This window comes from Eubalaena glacialis, chromosome 14 (genome assembly GCF_028564815.1).
Source record: "Eubalaena glacialis isolate mEubGla1 chromosome 14, mEubGla1.1.hap2.+ XY, whole genome shotgun sequence".
NCBI classification, from domain to species: Eukaryota; Metazoa; Chordata; class Mammalia; order Artiodactyla; family Balaenidae; genus Eubalaena; species Eubalaena glacialis.
Genome location: NC_083729.1, coordinates 94,105,670 through 94,123,960, shown reverse-complemented (window position 1 = coordinate 94,123,960; position 18,291 = coordinate 94,105,670). Strand labels below are relative to the sequence as shown.

The 18,291-nt window shown below is 54.0% G+C and overlaps 1 protein-coding gene across 1 annotated transcript in view; it reads right to left on the bottom strand.

Annotated features, from left to right (window-relative positions):
• Positions 1 to 18,291, bottom strand: part of SH3RF3 (SH3 domain containing ring finger 3) — a 218,669-nt gene that overhangs the window by 127,680 nt on the left and 72,698 nt on the right. Inside the window, exons 2-3 of the mRNA XM_061210569.1 lie at positions 15,715 to 15,728; positions 8,492 to 8,500 (exon numbers count right to left, since the gene is read on the bottom strand). Coding sequence (XP_061066552.1) covers positions 8,492 to 8,500; positions 15,715 to 15,728 — 23 coding nt within the window. The remainder of the gene's footprint in view (positions 1 to 8,491; positions 8,501 to 15,714; positions 15,729 to 18,291) is intronic.

The window sequence follows — 18,291 nt, the reverse complement described above, 5'->3', positions numbered from 1 at the left end:
GCTCTGCCACATCCAAGCCACCTGTGCCTCCATCTCCTCATGTGCAAAATGGGCATCTTAAAGGGCCTCTCTCCCAGGGATCTTGTGAGCCTAAATGAGGGGACATCCCTCTGTCGCTCACACAAGTGCCTGGAAGCAGCAAGTCCGATGCGTGGTTCCATGTTGGTGTCAGAAAGCGAGATGTGACGTGTCCTCCAAACTTGTCCGTATCACACGACACACAACGTATACACAGGCGAGCTCTGTGGAAACAAAGACCTTAGCCGGTAAATCTGATGAGGACAATTTTTTTTTTCTTTTTTTTTTTTGGCCATGCTGCGTGGCATGTGGGATCTTAGTTCCCTGACCGGGGATCGGACCCCGTGCCCCCTGCAGTGGAAGCGTGGTATCTTAACCACTGGACCATCAGGGAACTCCCCGACATATCTTTTGGTATTACGTGGCAGCATCAGTTACAAGATGGAAAGGGGGAAACTTCCTGGTGCAGCTTTGCTCCAAACATATTCTGAGTGCTAGAGAGCCAGCCGGCTATGTGCTGTCGTGCCCACGGGAAGTCCCTTGTCGCCTTCACGCTCCCGTGTGACTTTAGAGTGAAAGTGGGTAGACCCTGGGCGCCAGTGCCCATTCCTGCGGCACACCTGCCAGGAAGCAGACGCAGGGGAGGTGGCCGCTCCAGCCAGCCAGGCTCGGCTACACTCGCGGCCCAGGGCCCACTGCCATGCAGCGCTCCCACGCTGATGGGGCAGGTGAGCAAGGCTGCACTTGCCTTCTGCTGGCTGCCATGCCAAGGCCTGGCTTCACCGTTCCTTCCCCCATGAGAATAGCTCAAAGGAACCCAGCGGTTTCCGATCATTTATTATGCATGGCAGGAAATGCTTCCAAACGTTCGTGAGGACACGATTAACATCCCACGTAAATTCAAGAGCGTGGTATTCCTCGATGCCGCCTGCTGACCCTGGGATGCTGTGAGACCCGCTGAGCAGAGAGGCGGACGCTCCCACCTCCTGCCCGGCTGATTAAAGCAGGTCCTGCGCACCTCGGGCGGCCAGCCCGCTTAGCGCTGCAGGGAGAGCTGAGAAAGGCACCCCAGCACCAGTGGAGGCACACGCCTCCGTCCAGCGGGGGCTGAGCCGAGGGAGCCTGGGCCCTGTGCGCGGGCGCGGGCTGCTGGTGGGCCGGCTCTGCCTCCCTCCCACACAGTCTTGGGAGCGGGCAGGGCTCAGCGGCGCCGTCAAGGACTTTGTGCTGCGCCTGCTGGAGGAGCTGCCCTTCGTCCAGGCTGAGCTGCAGGCGGAGAGGAGCCGGCTCGGCCTTCACAACACCTGCCGCAAGAACGGACTCGGCGCTGTAGGGCGTGCGCTCCTGTGAGACAGGGACAGCACGGCACAGGGGACACAGCAGGTAACTGGCTGTCCCCACCCCGAGCCCAGAGAGGCCACGGGGGCCAGAGCGGGCAGGACGCAGGCAGGCCGAGGGGGGCTCCAGGCCGCAGCCCTCTTGGTAAAGAGCCTCTGCTGCTGCTGTTTACAGTCAGCCTCGTTCAAAACACAGGCCAGACCAGAGCGCTCGGAGGGTCGGCAGACATCACACCATCTTCTCACTGCAGCTGGAGGGAAAGTCACCGTCCTGGACCCGCGGCCGCCCCACAGGCACCCACAGCTCAGTGTGGACGGGCTCAGCCCCAGTCCTGCCCGGGCCCAGATCGCCACGAGGCCACAGGGAGGGCCGGGGAGCCGCAGTCCCTCCCAGAGTCTTAACAAAAGACTTAAGAACTGTTGTTCATATTCATTCACCTGCTGAGTGTACACTGGCACCTAACACGTACCAGACGCAGTTGTAGGAACTGCTTACACGTCAGAAACAAAACAGAAAACGTCTCTGCCCCGTGGGAACACACATTTCAGAAGGGGAGAGAAATATACAAAATAAGCCTTTAGGACCTGCGGCACATTGAAGACAGCGAGCCCTGTGGACCGAGCGTGCCAGCAAGAGGATCGGAGAGTCAGCGCGCACGGGCTTCACAGTTTAAGTCAGAGGGAGAGACCTTGGAGGGGCCGGGGGAGACCCTGGAGGGGCCGGGGGAGACCCTGCAGGGGCCGGAGGAGACCTTGGAGGGGCCGGGGGAGACCTTGGAGGGGGAGACCCTGGAGGGGTGTGAAGCCTGCAGCTTCTGGGGACACACTCCAGGCAGGGAGGATGGGCCACAGGCCTGGTGAGGCCCCGCCTTTGAGAAGTCCTCTTTTTACACTCAAGTCGATTTCCTTTCTTCTTTTCTTTTTTTAAAAAAAAAAAACTATGGAATTTTAAAATTTTATTTATTTATTTATTTATTTAGGCTGCGCTGGGTCGTAGTTACGACACGCAGGATCTTTAGTTGCAGCATGCAGACTTCTTAGCTGTGGTATGCGGGCTTTAGGTCCCTGACCAGGGATCGAACCCGGGCCCCCTGCGTTGGGAGCGTGGAGTCTTACCCACTGGACCACCAGGGAAGTCCCTCAAGTCTGTTTCTTTAAGAAGCAAAAGGGCAGAGAGAAAAGGGGAGGAAGAGGCAGGAGCAGCTGGCTGGCTTTGACTGATGTCAAATTCGGGCTCCCGTGATGGCCAATTCCTGGCCCTTGCTCGGCCCAGCACCCCGAGGGGGCGGGAGGAGGGTGCGTGCTCAGTATGGAGAGATCTCAGCGTCATGATTCCCGATGCTTAGGGCAGCGGAGCTCCAGGCGTACAGCATGGCCTTTTGGTTTATCTTCTGTCATCTTGGAAAGAGCACCTTCCTGTGCTCAAGAGAAAAGCTGAGAAGTCCTTTGTAGATTCTGGTCCAAAGTCAACCACAGACACTGTGAAGATTCCAAATCCCTGGCTTTTCGCATGGGCTTGGGCCACGAGCTGACCCTCGGCACCACCTGTACTCAGCGCATTTATCGGGGCTCCCATGATAAATACTGCCCAAGGTGCTAGTGACCGGCGATGAGGGACTCAAAGACCCTTCCAGAGGGTTCCCAGCCCCAACACAGAGCCTGTACACACACACACACACAGCTCTTGAGGGGGTTGGGGCGGTGGCATCTGTTGTGCGTCTGTGTGCAGATCTGAAGTATCCACCTTGTTCCATCCATCACCCACCCACTTCCTGGCTACTCCTCTGTGCAGGTACTGTGTGAGGAACCGAGTGTGTAACAGTCGCAGGGCGGACACAGGCGCCCTCTCACAAAGTCTGTGATGAAGATGGAACATTTATTTATATGATAACACACAGAGCTTACAGGACTTGAAAAATCTACAGGATGAAAGTCTTGATACTTCTGAGATACGCCAAGATGAGCAAATGAACGACAAAAGTAAGGAAAGAGACAGAGAGAGACATGGCACAAGGAGGAGTTTGCCGTTTCTCTTTAGTTTTACAATAACATTTGAAATCAAGCCCACACCGAGCTGGGCAGGCTGACCGCACACATTCCAATGTGACAGAAGCTGGGCAGAGGATGCTTTCCGGCACTTTCCATCAGGGAAACTCCACAGCCCGGAGCAGGAGGAGACAGACAGTTGGTACAGGCCACATGCAGCTCATCACGTACTCGCTTTGAAAATCTTTTAACCATTGCTTCCTCCGGATGAAATTAAACACTTCTTAAGGGCTAAGAACCTGAAGGCATCCCCTTCTCAAGGCCTGGTTCAGTGACTGGTAATCCGAGAACCCACTGGACCCAAAGCTGAAGGTTCCCCAGAGAGACTCCTGGACGCCATTCACTTTCACATATCCCTCTTCTTCTGTTTCCTGAGCTCCAGACACCACAAAACCGCCCGAAGATGGGAGAGCGGGAGGGCTGAGGTGGAGGCTCCTGCGGTCTGTTTTCCCTTCCTCTGCTTTCTCGCGTCTTGGCTGTAAATCAGGCTGAGCGCTGCCCTCATGCAGCCCGGGAGGCTGTGAGCCTCTCTGCCGAAGCTTCCCTGAAGCTGCAGCTGGTGGGAGCTGTCCCCCAGACTCATGGGGATCAGCCACCATCTCGGGAGGAGCCCAAGGAAGGTGGAGCGGCGGGGGCGGGAGCAGGCACTGGTTCTAGTCTTGACCTCTGGGGCCATTTGTTTTTTCTCTCAAGGCAAAGCTCCCAGTGATCTTCATCCACTGGAAAAGTCTTAGTGAAGAGCCCACCTGCTAATCAACCCGACTGTCTGGGCCTCATGGGGACCTGGCCTCAGTGCAAAAGCCTTTCCCCAAGAGTTACTCTTTCCTCAGAAATCTCCAGATGGATCCACTAAGCTTGGTGGGGGTCTGCCAGTGACTCGGCCTAGAAACTGGGGACACTGGCGAGCACTGGGTGGGGGTGAAGTAGCAAACAGATGCACAGAGACGCCACTGAGAGCAGAGACCAGGAGGGAGAGGAACAGCCTTGGGAAGGAGAGGAGCCTGGCACACAGAGGTGTCTTCCCAGGACATTTTGTGCCCATGTGAGGCGCTGTCACATTCCTGCCCCCAAAGTTACGTTAGTCTCTCTGGTTCACATGCACAGAGATTTGGGGGCGAGGAGAGCATGCTGCCAGGCCGCATGACGGTGGGCAGCTGGGAGCCTAACGTGGAGAAGCGTCCCATTCCCAAACCCCATTTCTGGACTTCCTTTCTGTTAGTACCGCGGCAGAGGCACCCTGGACAACCCCCCTCACTGAAACAACTACAGTGTAGATGAAAGAACACTCCGTCTTTGAAATGCATCGCTGGGACTGGAGGCTCACAGCGCCACCTCAAAGCGTTCTTGGAAAAAACTAACACAAACAGGTAGGTAAACAAACTGTTCTAATCAAACAGTTTACAAGAAATTCAGGGGATGATGGAACACGACAAACAACAACACAGGATGCAACCAGCAAAGTCAAGAATGGGGGACTGTCCAGGGCAGATGACCAGGTCTCTTCCACAAATCAATGGCGTGAAGAGGCAGCGGGGACCTTTAGAGGTGACAAGAAATGGGAGAGACATAACCTGTGCCATGTGTGGGCCTTATTTCAGACACTATCAGGGAAACTGCATATGGACTGGTATCAGGGAGTTATTATTCATTTTGAAAGACGTGATCATGGAACTGTGGTTACTTTTTTTTAAAGACTTCATCTGTCACGGATACACACTGAACTGTTTAGGGGTAAAATAACAGAATTTGGTAATTTGCTTTAAAAGATCCCCCCCCAAAAAATGTGGAGGGAGATATGAAACAAGATTGGCAAATGTTGATAACACTGGGCACGCAGGGGCCATTGTACCAGACTGTCCGAGATCGTCACTGTATTTGAAAGTATCCGTAATTACAGAAGAAGAAACACCTTCCTCAGATTTCAGGAAACGGAGGGTTAAAGCCAGTGGCCAACAGAGGGGCCCTGAGAGGCAAGCACCATGGTGGTTTTCACCACGAGGTTTCTGCTGAACCGTCCTGAGGTTGGCAGCGGGTAGGCTGGGACACTCGGAGGGGAGTCCACCAAGAGACCCCCTCATGGAAGCAAAGATGAGAAGCGTGCTGGCTGCCCTGAGGGCCAAGCACCTCAACTCAGGACTCGCCAACTGACTCCACCGAGGTCTGTAAACAGGACATTGCATCTAACTTGGGGACTCCAGGAATATAAGGTTGGTTTAATGTAGGACGATTACGCATTTCTCACATTGAAGATTGAAAGGGAAAAACAATGTCATCTCAAAAGTTAAAGAAAAATCATTTGATAAAATTCAAATCTGACTTATGATTTTAAAATAACCTCTTAGTAAGCTGAGACCGAAGAGAATTTCCTTAACCTGACAAAGAATATCACCAAAGCCCCAACAACTACTATAGTCCTTCACGGGGGATCTTGAGCACATTATCTTTAAGCCCAGGAACCAGCCCAGGATGCTTTTCTATCCCTCCTATCCAGCACCGCACCAGAGATGCCGTCAGACAGACGAGAAGTGATGGAAAGGAAGAAACAAAACTATGCTCATTTGTAGATGACATGATTGTCTATGTAAAAACCCAAAAATACCAGCCAGAAATTATTGGAATTAGTAAGAGTTTGGAAAGGTTATTGGATACAACCACTAATATACAAAAGTCAATTGTTTTTCTATACACAGTCAACAAGCAGAGTACATAAGTTTTAAAAATACTTTATATTTTTGTTGCTATTATAAATGGTACTAGGATAAATTTAACAAAAAATGTGCATTCCCTTTATGGAGAATATTATGAAAGTTTATTGAAAGATGTTAGAGATCACCTAAATAAATGGAAAGAAATATTATGTTTTAGAGTAGGACGATTCAGAAGATTCAGATTACAGAAAAGCTGTAATTTTCTCTCAAATTGGTGCATGGTTCAAATGCATTTCCGATGGAAATCTCAGCAGGATTTTGACAAATTGCTTCAAAATTCATATGGAACAGCAAAGTTCCTTGTCCTGCTAGACATCAAGGCTTTAAAGAAGTTATAGTAATTATTAAAACATAATGGAATCAGGAATAGACAGACGGAGGGGACTGAGCCAGTCCAGAAACAGCACCACACAGAGAGAGGTGATCACGAGTGTGGGCACTCAGCAGGGAAAGGCCAGGCATTTAATAAAGGGTGTTGGCAAAATCGGATTATCTACATGGGAAAAAAATGGTCCTCTACCTCATACCATATACGAAATTATTTCCAGCTGAATTATAGTCTTAAACGTGAAAAGCAAAACTATGAAAGTTTTCGTAGCTAATCTAAGGATCTAAGGTGGGAAAAGACTTTTAAAATAAAACACAAAACACTGACCATAAAATGTGTTCAACAAAACTGAAACTAAGAAAATTTCTCTTCATCACAGGACCCTAAAAAGAAAGGAAAAAGACAATCCACAAGGTGGGAGAAGATATTTACAACACATTTCAGAAGCAAGTATTAGCCCCCAGAATATATAAATGAGTCAGCGGTTAGAGTGCCAGGAGCCGTCCCTGCCCTGCTCTCACCTGCTGGGGTCGGGTGAGACGTTCCACCTGCCCCTCAGTTTCCTCACCTATGAAGCAGGCACCACTGTAATAGAAACTACTTCATTGGGAAGGATTAAAACAGTTAATGTATCCAAAACTGCTAAGAACAGTGGCAGTAAACACTAGATGAATGCTGTCTACCTATCTTCAAAGAAAAGACAGGTAATTCCAACAGGCATTGAATAAAAGACAAACACGAATGGTGCATAAGTGCATGAAGAGTTCTCAGCAGCACTGGTCACTGGTCATCAGACATTTGCAAATTAAGGCACACAACATGCCATTTCAACCCACCAAGTTGGCAAACATTGAAAAGTCTGACAATAGCAAGTGTTGGCAAGGGTGTAAAAACAAGCATCTGTCTCCACGGCTGGTGGGAGAGAAAGTGGTGCCCACAGCCCCGCAGGCAGGCCCAAGAGCTCAGCCCAGGGAGTCACAAGCAAGAACACACTGCCTCGGGGACACTGAATGCCCAAGGGCTGTAAGGAGGACGACGTGTAACACGTCGATCACGGACGCTCTCCAGTGGAAACGCTGGACGCCTGACGTGAGGACACGGCGAGTCCTTGCCGAGCAGGAGCAGGTCACGGAGAAATCCGCCGCGATTCTGAGTACAGAACGTCCAGTCAACCAACCAGACCCTGTAGAGACACGTCCGAGTCCTTGAGTGGCTGCACCCAAAGGAAACGAAGGAAGGACGGCAGGGCCTCCGGTCCTGCAGCTCCGGCTGTGCAGACACACCCTAGCCTGTCCCGCTGTCAGTCTGTAAAGTGTGCACACGGGAGCAGGCTCTCGTGCACCACGTGTCTCACAACAAAAATGCTGCTACAAGATGAAGACTTGCATCGCTAACCTAAGCACCACACACGTTTCAACCCTCGGAGCTTTTCGCCAGGAGTGGTTTGGAATGAAGGCCAGGAGGTTCATGGTGGGATCAGGAGGGGCGGCCGTGGGAAATGCAGGCCCGACACACAGCTGCAGGCCTGGGGCTATGGGCGGAGCAGGGCGGCCGCCTGGCCTGGACACTAGGTCAGGGGGTGGGGTAATGGCTGTTTTTAATTGTTTTCATTAAAGTGCCACCACGTGGACACTGGGACACGCGTGCGCCACAGGCGGGTGTTCCCGGGCAGCAGACTGGGAGTCCGTATAGAAGAGAATCTTCCAGCCGACAGAGCTGAGGAGGGAATGGGCTGCCTGGAGGTGGCGAGTTCCACAGGTGTCTGGGACCCAAGCAGACAGGAAACGGCGCTCTGGGGACTGCTGTAAAGGAGGCTGAGCCGCTGGGGGTGGGGGAGGGGAATCCCAGGAAGTGAACAGGGTAGGGGGTCCCTGAGATCCACCTCAAACCGGAGATGCTATGATTCCTTGGCTTGCTCTGTGTGCACCGACCCACCCTGACTTCGGCGGTGCCAGCTGGGGGGATGGAGTGAGGCGCTGATCTGTACGGAAAATGAGACCAAGCGCTGCTTCCGAGCACAGCGAGGAAGTGTGGCCAGCAGCCCCTGCACTGACCTCCAGGGCCTAGTGAGAGTCATCACACCCTCTGTCAGCCTCCGGGAAAAACAAAACCAAACCACACACACAGTTTAAAACGTCTCTAAATGCAAGCCAAGGCCTGTCCCAGGACAGACTTTCCTTGCCAGGTTCAGTGATTGCACCTTCCTATATTAACCATTACATTACTTAGAAATGGGGACAGAGAGGATCTGGGGCGGTGACATCTCTCCTGCTGCTTCCAGGAGAAGACGTGTCAACACACGTGCTCACAGAACCACGTGGAGTTCAAACTCGCTGCACGGTGGGGAAGAACGATGCTGTGGAATCAGAAGTAGATTCGGGCGTCTGGACACCCATCCTGTCCTCAGCATCTCCTTTACCACTAGAACGCATCCACAGCTTCGAGCAAGTCACTCAGAATAAAGGGTCAGCTTTGCCTTCTTAAAATATGACCTTTAAAGAACTTACTGGCACTTTACATACTAGTTCACAGATCATCAACGTGGTTTTCCTTCCAAGGTACATGGTGGCTTTAACCTTCATCATTACTTTATTTTAATTTCTTTTTTAAAATAGATTTATTTTATTTATTTATTTTTGGCTGCGCTGGGTCTTTGTTGCTGCGCGTGGGCTTTTCACTAGTGGCGAGCGGGGGCTACTCTTCGTTGCGATGCGTGGCCTTCTCATTGTGGTGGCTTCTCTTGTTGCGGAGCATGGGCTTCAGTAGTTGTGGCTCGTGGGCTCTAGAGCGCAGGCTCAGTAGTTGTGGCGCATGGGCTTAGTTGCTCCACGGCATGTGGGATCTTCCCAGACCAGGGATCGAACACTTGTCCCCTGCATTGGCAGGCAGGTTCTTAACCACTGTGCCACCAGGGAAGTCTCCCTTCATTATTATTTTAAAATCTAAAAGATAAACCCAAACCACTTCACACCCACAAGGAGGGCTATGACCATAAAGAGACCATAGTGACCACTGGCACAAAGGTGGAGAAACTGGAACCCTTGTACTTTGCAGGTGGGAATGAAAAATGGTTTGGCCACTTTGAACAACCGTCCGGCAGTTCCTCAAAAGACTCAACAGTTACCACACACTCCAGCAATTCCGCTCCTAGATCAGTGAGGACGTTCGTCCACACGCGACTTGGACAGGAATATGCACAGCAGGACTCGCCACAACGGTCCAATGAGAGCAGCCCGAATGTCCACCGGCTGACGAGCATCAGCATGAACTGGTGAGCATCTCCACGTGACACATTATGACTCGGCCCTCAAAAGAAGGGGGTGCTGACACATGCGAAAGCAAGACGAACTCTGAAAATACTAGGCCAAGTGAAAGAAGTCAGACACAAAAGGCCACATACTGTCTGGTTCCATTTACATGAAATGTTAAGAATGGGCAAATCCATAGAGACAGAAGGCAGCTGAGTGGTCCCAGGGGCTGGGGGACAGGCAGAGAGGGAGTGACGGCTACTGGGAGTGGGGTTTCTTTCTGGCATGACGAAAATGTACAGTGGTTAGTGGGATTAGTGGTGCTGGTTGCACGACTTTGTGACTATACTAAAAACCGCTTAAAAAGATAACATATAAACTTAAAAACTGAAAGGTTAGCACTCTGAGCGCTTTGGAGACCTACCCTGACAACAACTGTTGACACATGTAAACCAGGTCTGTGGTTTAGGCCAGTGTCTCTAGGCCCATCTCTCCTCCGGACTTTCCCGCCGCTGCAGGAGGGCAGGTGCAGGCATCCTCGTGCCCCGCACTCCCTCTGGCTGCTGCTGGGTAGCTCCCGGTCAGACCCGCATGCAAACCCCACGGGCGTCCAGGGCACTGGCCCTGGGGCAGAACCACATCCGGGTCGGGTCACACTGGATGCTGCTATGTTGGGGGCTTTAAGTTTATCCCCCGCTACCACCACGTATATTCTTCCTGGGGGGTGAGGGGCCACAGATTCCTAGCAGAGAATGCACGTGGGTTGCTAATTATTTTACATCTCACTGAACTCTCCTTGGGATGACATGTCCTACGTGTGCCCATGTGTGTGCCTGTGTGGCTTTTTTTTTTCCCACGTCCCCATTCGTGGAGCACACACAGAGCCCATAGCTGGAGTCTCCCAGCCTCTTCTTCAGGGCATCCTCCCCTGTGTCACCTAGCTTACAGGTACCTGCACCTGGGTCAGCCCTGACTGAACACCTGACGACCTGCAGACCAGGACCTGATGACCCGGAGGGTCCTGATGGGCCTCTGGCCCTCCTTCCCCTTCAGAAATACAGGCCCCGCCTTTCCTTCCAACACATCCTCCAGGGAAGCCTAGGCCTCTCCCCGGAGCGCGTGCTGGGAGCCCAGCACGGCTGGCAGACCAGAAGCAGCAAAACAGCTAAAAGTTCCCTCCCATCTCTGCTGTAACGTTTCAATGAAACCACCCCGGGGGCAGGACGATACAGACACACACACAGTACAAGAGATCCCTCTGCGGCTCTGACAGCCGTGCCCGCAACCCACACTTCGCTTTTTTATGATGTCTGCCTACTCATTAAATCCCAATCTAGCCAGGGAAAAGCCACCTCTTGGCCTCATCTTAACATTACAAGGCCTGAGCATGGAATTTTAATTGATGGCAATAAAGCTGTCTGCCCAGATCCTAACGTGGTGAGCATGCAGACCCCAGAAACCTGACAGCCGAGGTGGAGAGGGTCCTCATTTGAATTCTTATCTGCTGAAAAACCAAAATCCAGCTGATGGTCCAGTCCTTAATGAACCGGAAATCACTCTCCCAGGCACCCTTTGTGCTCGGTTGATGCACCTTTTCAAAGGTTATTTCTGCGCTGGACTGTCCTTTCACATCTGACTGGAGGTTACTGCAGATTTATTCATTCAGCAAATCCATTCTTGCAGTAGCTCTCAAAAATCAGCACACACTATTGTACGGCACAGGCCCCAACTGTGAAATTATTCACAGCCTTATTTAGAAATCCACGCTTGCTTAAGACTGACAAGGCGGGGGCACAGTGCCTCTTAGCCCAGTGCCCTGGGCTCCCGCCAAACTTTCCTGCCAGGCTGCTCCAGGAAGCGTTTCACAGGCCTGGCTGTCCTCGGGCTCGGTGGGCTAACTTGCTTGGGGGTTCCAGGCTGTTAGAAGCCATGCCAGGTATTCATCTGTCCCCCACCCTGTGCTGTCCTTTCCTTCTCCCCCTCCCCTCCTCTTTCCTTGCTGTGCCTTCCAGTTGTCAAGGTGATTCTTTAAAAAACCATCCACTCCTTGAAATGTGGTATTTGCCTTGGTTCTGAATGATTAGGACTGATGATCTTCTGAGCTCAGATCTGCAGGAAGTGATCCCAGCTCTATGTCACAGAGGCCTCAAGTCCTGGCCACGCCAGGCTGGGTAAGCGGGTGGGAACCCACTGAAGTCTGGTCAGAATTTTGTTTTTTTCGTTGCTGGTCTCTGGTGTCAGATGTGAACGAGCCCCTCCTTCCACATCTTGCACGTTCGTCCGGGAAGTCAGAAGTAGACCCTCACCCTTCTCCTCTCCGGAAATCTGCCTTCCCTCGAGCTGCACAGCAGGGACCAGGCTGACACTGCTACACATTCATTCATATTTACCAGGTCTCTGCTGCCACAAGAGGGTTTATCCAGACAGGATTCCTAAGTTGGCAAAATTTCATCCTCTATTGATTGGTCTCACCTCCTGTAATCCATCCAGTCACTGCAGAGTGTTTGTTAAATTTCTATTTTAGTTAAAACGCCACCAACACACTTTCCTTCGTTAAGTGGAAACAAAGCATAATTTAATTTTTAAAATACTATAAGCAGATAATCAAGATTCAACAACTATCTGCCCTGACTCAACTCATTTCCACTTCAAATGCTTCTAATCCATGGTGGCTTTGGCAGTGAGGAATGTTCTAGAGGGAGAGGCAATTTGCATGCCACATTTGCTCCACCAATTTACTAAATTAAGTGGCAAGAGAGTGAAGGAATGGCGTTTTGATGAGAACAGTCTAATTAAAAGTGACTCGGAGGATGTGAGGTTTGCTCCTTTACTGCCCGCATAACCTCGGAGGTTGCACAGAGCAGCAGAGTCCTTGACGGACGTGTTCCTGGCCCCCTTCACGACCACGTTTCTGTGACTAATGCTCGTCAGGAGTGACCACGCCTCCCCTCACTGTAGCTGGTCGTTACCCACAGCCTTGTTCTGAGCGCCTGTGAACAACCTTTGATGCTTTACATACGTCTGGTCCTGGTTAAAACCCTGCAAGATGCAACATTATCCTCATTTTACAGGTTTGTGGCTCAGAAAGGTTAAGGAAGTTGTACAGGAGCACACAGATGATGGAGCAGGGCAGGGATCTGAGTCGAGGTCTCACCCCACAGCCCACGGCCACTGGTCACACAAGCCCGGCAGAGCCCCAGCCCCGGGAGCTTGATTTTCCTCCAGAAACGGTTCGTTTGCAGGCAGGACGCGGCTCACCCACCTGAAGCATCTGCCTCTGGGTGGACATTTCACGGGGATTTTACATCGACGACGCTCCGAGCGCTGCGTAAAGAAGAGCGAGAATCCACACCAGTCCTGGTGGCCTCGGAGCAGAGGGCTGGGACGTTCAGATCAGGCTGGGGGGGGCCTCGCTGCCCCTGGACGACAGGTGTGGATCCCACAGGAGAAGAACCTCCTCTTTACCATGGAAACTGGCCTCCGATTAGGAAAGGCCGGGAAGCTGTGATTCGGCCGAGGAGGGAGAGCGGACCGGCTGTTCTCAGCAGGGGAGAGCCCTGTGCTCCCTGTGGTCCCCTGGCCCTCCGGGGGCTGAGGAAAGAGCCAGAGCCTGGGCCTTGCTCTCCAGGGAGGGGGAAGGACCTCTCCTCTTGGTACCCCCCGCCAACCTCCCCAGAGACAGCCATGCGGGCAGGCTGGGCAGGACCAATGATGTCAGGACAACAGTCACCCTCACCCCAAACGTGCCCCGGGGCTCACGTCCTTCCCATCCTCGCCAAACCCCACGCAAGGCAGCGCGCGCCGTCTTAGTGAAGCCAGGACCGAGTCGGAGGTTCCAAGGGGGCAGACGGGCAGAGCTGGAGGGCTCAAGGGGGCCGCGCAGAGCGCGGACAGTCTAGACTTGGGAAGACGGGCAGAGGCTTGCCGGGTGGAGCAGGGGATGCAGCAGAAACTGCTCGACCTCCGGGCCCAGGTGGGGACCAGGGCAGAGCCGTCAGACTGACGCAAGACGACATCAGAGGCTGGTCCCGGGGCTGACGGCCTCACACAGTGTAAACCTCGGCCACGGTCACTCGGATGGTGCAAAACTGCTCATTTTAAAGGAGCCACGCTGGGGCTGCGCTACTTACTTCTGTTGGGTGGAGAGGTTGTGTCGGGCGATCCGACTGCCTGGAACTCCGAGCCATCAGCCGGGGGCTGCTTTCCCCTCCTTCTGGCTGCCCAGGAGGGGAGGCCAACTGAAATCCAAGTGAGCACACAGTCCTCGCCCACCCCAGGGACCTGGTCCCCAGCCGGGCTCAAAGCAGGAGCTCCCTGAAGATTTAACACGGAAGCTGCTCATGCTGCGGCCTCCAGGGTGACACACCCATCACTGTGGTCAGGGAGAGTCCTGACTCCTAAACGCAGGGCAAATGGACCCCTTCTGCCACCAAGGGGGCCCCAATCTCACCAGCCAAGGGTCAGCGTCCTCATGGTTCCCTCCAGAATCTGGTCCTCTTCAGCCTGAGTTTGAACCTGTACACCCCACACGACAGCCTTTATCCCACAGATTCCAACATACAGAGGTCAGAGGCACTAGGACGTAATCGCTTGGACAGATGCGTGCTCGGGAGCCGCCCTGGTTCGCCGCTCACACGGTGCCCCTCATCTCCCGCCACACGAGCACGTGCAGGCGCTGCGGAAGGGGCTCAGCGCTTCCGTCTCCCAGGGGCCGTGCTGCTGCACAACCTCAGTCTCGGAATCTGCCAAACGCTTAGCTTTCGCTTCACGTGAGATCACGCAAGGATTTCCACTCTCCCTCTCAGTATCACTGGAATGGGTTTTCCGCTTTGGGGGCCTTTTAGCATCTGAAATCCAGCCTCCTCGTGGTTTAGTGAAGCAGAAGGAGAGGGAAGACGGGGGGAACCTCACGGTGAAGGGTCTGCGGCCCTCAGATGCAGCCTCCCTCCCGTTTTCGCTGCAGCTTCGGCAGTGAAGGCGCCAAGCTGCCCAGGTTCATCTCTCCTCTGAGCTGCACTGCAGCTCTGTGGCCCTCGAGAATCTGAGCCCCAGACAGATGGGGGCTCCTCAAGTCCTAGGGCTCGCCCCCGGCCAGCGCCAGGCCACCACGAAGGCACAAGCAGAGTTACGACCAGCGAAACATTTCTCTCGAAAGGCAGGCACCCCGCTTATTTTAATACCGTGATCTAAAAATAAAGGGAGCTAATATTATGTATCTGAAGTCATTTAAACACGGGTCGGCTCTCTCTTCCCAGGGACAGCAATTCACAGAAAGCCCCGCACCTTGCAAGGGGCATCGGAGCAGAGCAGGAAACCTGGCAGAACTCAGTCCCCCCTGAGACTGGGCCATGTGCCACAGCGCCCTCTGGCCCAGTGAGCCGGAGCTGGGGGCTGGAGGGCGGGGGACACCGCCCAGGACTGGGGCGGCCCTGGGTCTCCTCCCTCTGCCCTTTCTCCCCCCGAGTTAACTCCCAGGGCTGGGGGGCAGTCACAGTGAAGCCAGGTGACCAAGGGCCAGACCCTCCACGGAACCTCTGTCAGCTCTGACCGAGAACCGCCGCCAGGAGCCCACCGTGCCAAGAAACTCATCCAAGCAGGTGGTGCAGCTGTGATCTCACGAGCCCAAGGCCATGAAAACGGAGGAGGAAAACGAAGTCCGCACAGAAAGCTGCACACGGATGTCTACAGCAGCCTTATTCTTAATCGCCAAGCGTGGAAGCACGTTCAGTAGGGGATGGGTGAGCAAACTGAGGAGCATTCGGACAACAGAGTGACACTCAGTGCCTGAAACAAGTGAGCCCTCGAGCCCTGAAAACACATGGAGGAACTTTAATGCATGTTATTAAGTGAAAGAAGCCAGTCTGAAAAGGCTACAGACTGTGTCATTCCAACTACGTGACATTCTGGAAAAGGGCAAAGCTGTGGAGACAGTAAAGACTGGTGGTGGCCAGGGGCTGGGGGGAAGGAGGATGAACTGGGGAGCACAGGGGATTTCCAGGGCAGGAAACTATTCTGTGTGACACACTAACAGTAGACAAGGGTCCTTACACGTTTGTCAAAACCCACAGATCCTACAACACCGGGAGTGAACCGTAGCGTAGACTATGGACTCTGGGTGATACAGAGGTAGGTTCATCACTCGTAAGAGATGTCCCGCCGGGGGTGGCGGTAGGTCGATAGTGCAGGTGGGGCAGGGGGCGTTTGGGGACTCTGTACCTTCCTCTCAATTCTGCTGTCGAAAAGTAAAGTCTATCTTTTTAAAAAGCAGACGGAATTCCTATGATGCGAAACAAGCTCTCTTCACGTCACAGACTGTGCAAAGGCCACCTGGGCAGTGATGGGCACAGTGACATGCCTACCCGCTGACTCTCCTGTGCTGGGCAGGGGGCCAGCGTCTGGAGGAGGGACCCCACCGCACTGAGCCCCCCAGCAGCTTGCGGCCATCTCCCAGCGTCAGCCAGGAAGGGGTGAGCCTCACCCTCCTCCGTCCGTCATCATTCCCGCGTCCGGGCCCCGCAGAGCCGAGAGCAGACTGGCTGCTGGAAGGGAGCCCGCACGACCCCCAGCAGGCCCTCAGGGTCAGGGAGCTGGCGCGGAACTCGACTTAGCCACCCGGCCCTCTCTCTCCTTTGAAAGCTCCAAGTCCCTAAATACCAGAAACCTTTGCAATTTGGACGGAAAAACTCTGATACATTCGCATGAAATCTAATCGCAGACCAAAAACCTTCAAACACATCTCAAAAGCTCCCCGTTCTCCAGCACGACGAGTGCAGAAGAAGGACCGGCCTTCTTGTCCCACAAGAGCCAGGCAGGGATGAAGAAAGGGCCCCAGGGATGGGCGAGACCTGACGGGAGACCCAAGACAGGGGCTGGACTTTCCCCCTGGGCGGCCCTGCTTGTCGTGGCGATGCTGGCCGTGCTTGGAAACACGGTGGGGCTCGCGCTTGACAAGGAGGCCCCGAAGGGCAGATCATGAGACACAACCACTCACCAGCAACACAGCAGAAGCTGCGGCCTGCCCTCACTCGGCCCGGGCACTGCATCCGCGGGAGCCTTCTGCTGAGGCCACGCTGTGCTGTCACCGTCCAGCCCGGCAGCCGCTCTCTGCACGTGGCTGGTGCTGCCCCACTGGACGCACGGCCTGGGATGAGCGCCGGTGGGGCTATGGCCAAGGGCTTCACAAAGACTAACAGTCACAGGGCGGCTCTGGGAGCGTCCTGCCCTGCCGGCTCGGGTCGGGGACGGGCCCGTTGAGCACGCTTACTGGTGGTCCAAGTCCCCTGCTCACTGACAGAAGTTGAGGCCAGTACAGTTAAAGCCCATGTTAAACAAAACCAAAACGGTGAAGGAATTTACAGAGTAAGAACCGGCTGGTGAAGAGTATTCCCTTTAAAAAGAGTCACTCAATGATTCATGAAGGAGCAAGTTTGTATTGTGCGTCTAAAGAAATTTACAAACTTATACCCAGCCGTAAGGGTGATGCAGGGTGACAGACGCATGCAAATTAAGATGCAGACGTTCTTCCTCAGGTGCTGGGATGGTAACAGTGAAAGAGTTAACAGTTTTATTCCTACAGCAGAGGACTCCATTCCTGCAGGGAGGCAAGGCCTAGGGACAGGCCACGGAGGGGGGACCACTCCTGGCTACACCCAAACATCATTACTGCAATCCTGAGCCTCTAGATGACAACTGAGGATGTATCAATTTAACCATTTCAGGAAAAAATACATTCTTCTAAACTGTATTCCAAGCCTAGCTTTCTTAAACAGACTGCATGACACAGATGGCCCGCCGAGCTCCTGGTCCCCCCGGCTACACGCCTAGGTCCCCTCTGCCCCAGCCCACCTTCAGGTAACGGCTCAGGCTGGCCGCCTTCTGCCCCACACCCACACGGGCCCAGCTGCTCACGGCGTCTTCCCCGCAGCCTCTCCCCTCTCCCGCCACCTCGGAGAGGAGGGTCCTGGGGCTCCTTCTGGTCACCTTCCTCTCTGCCCCGCCAACCCCCCCGTCCCTCCCATGCCCTACAAAACAACATCCAGACCTCAGCTCTCACACAGGCCCCAAAGCCCCCTCCCAGACGTCCTCTAGGACCCCTAGGCCCCTAGGACTGCCCTCCTTGGACCCCTCTGCTCCGCTGAGCCCGTCCTGCTCGTGCCCACAAGCGCCGGGAAGGCCAGCCCCTCTCCTCAGCGCCTGCTGCCACCGGTGCCAGGGGTGCGGCCCCTCGGTCTCTACGGTAGACCCCCAGCATCGTTCAGGGCTTAAGGCAAACACCACTGCCTGGGGAAAGCTGTGCCTTCTTTGAGCCAGGAGAACTGATCTCCCTGTCCAGCAAACTCCAGAATATTTCCTTCTCACCCTCCTGTGCACGTTAAGCTTGAGAGGCAGGTCCACGCCGGCCAAGCCCGGGTCGTCCACTCACAACCCTGTGGCCTTGGGCTAAGTCAGGAGCCTCTCTGGGCCTCAGTCTCCTCTTTTGCAGAAGGTGGTGATGGAGACCCTGGTCTTGCAGGTTATCTCGAGGTCCCCCCGGAGCACCACTCACGGAGGGCACAGGGCAGTCGGCACACGGCAAGCACCCAAACGTGAGGACCAGCGACTCATGA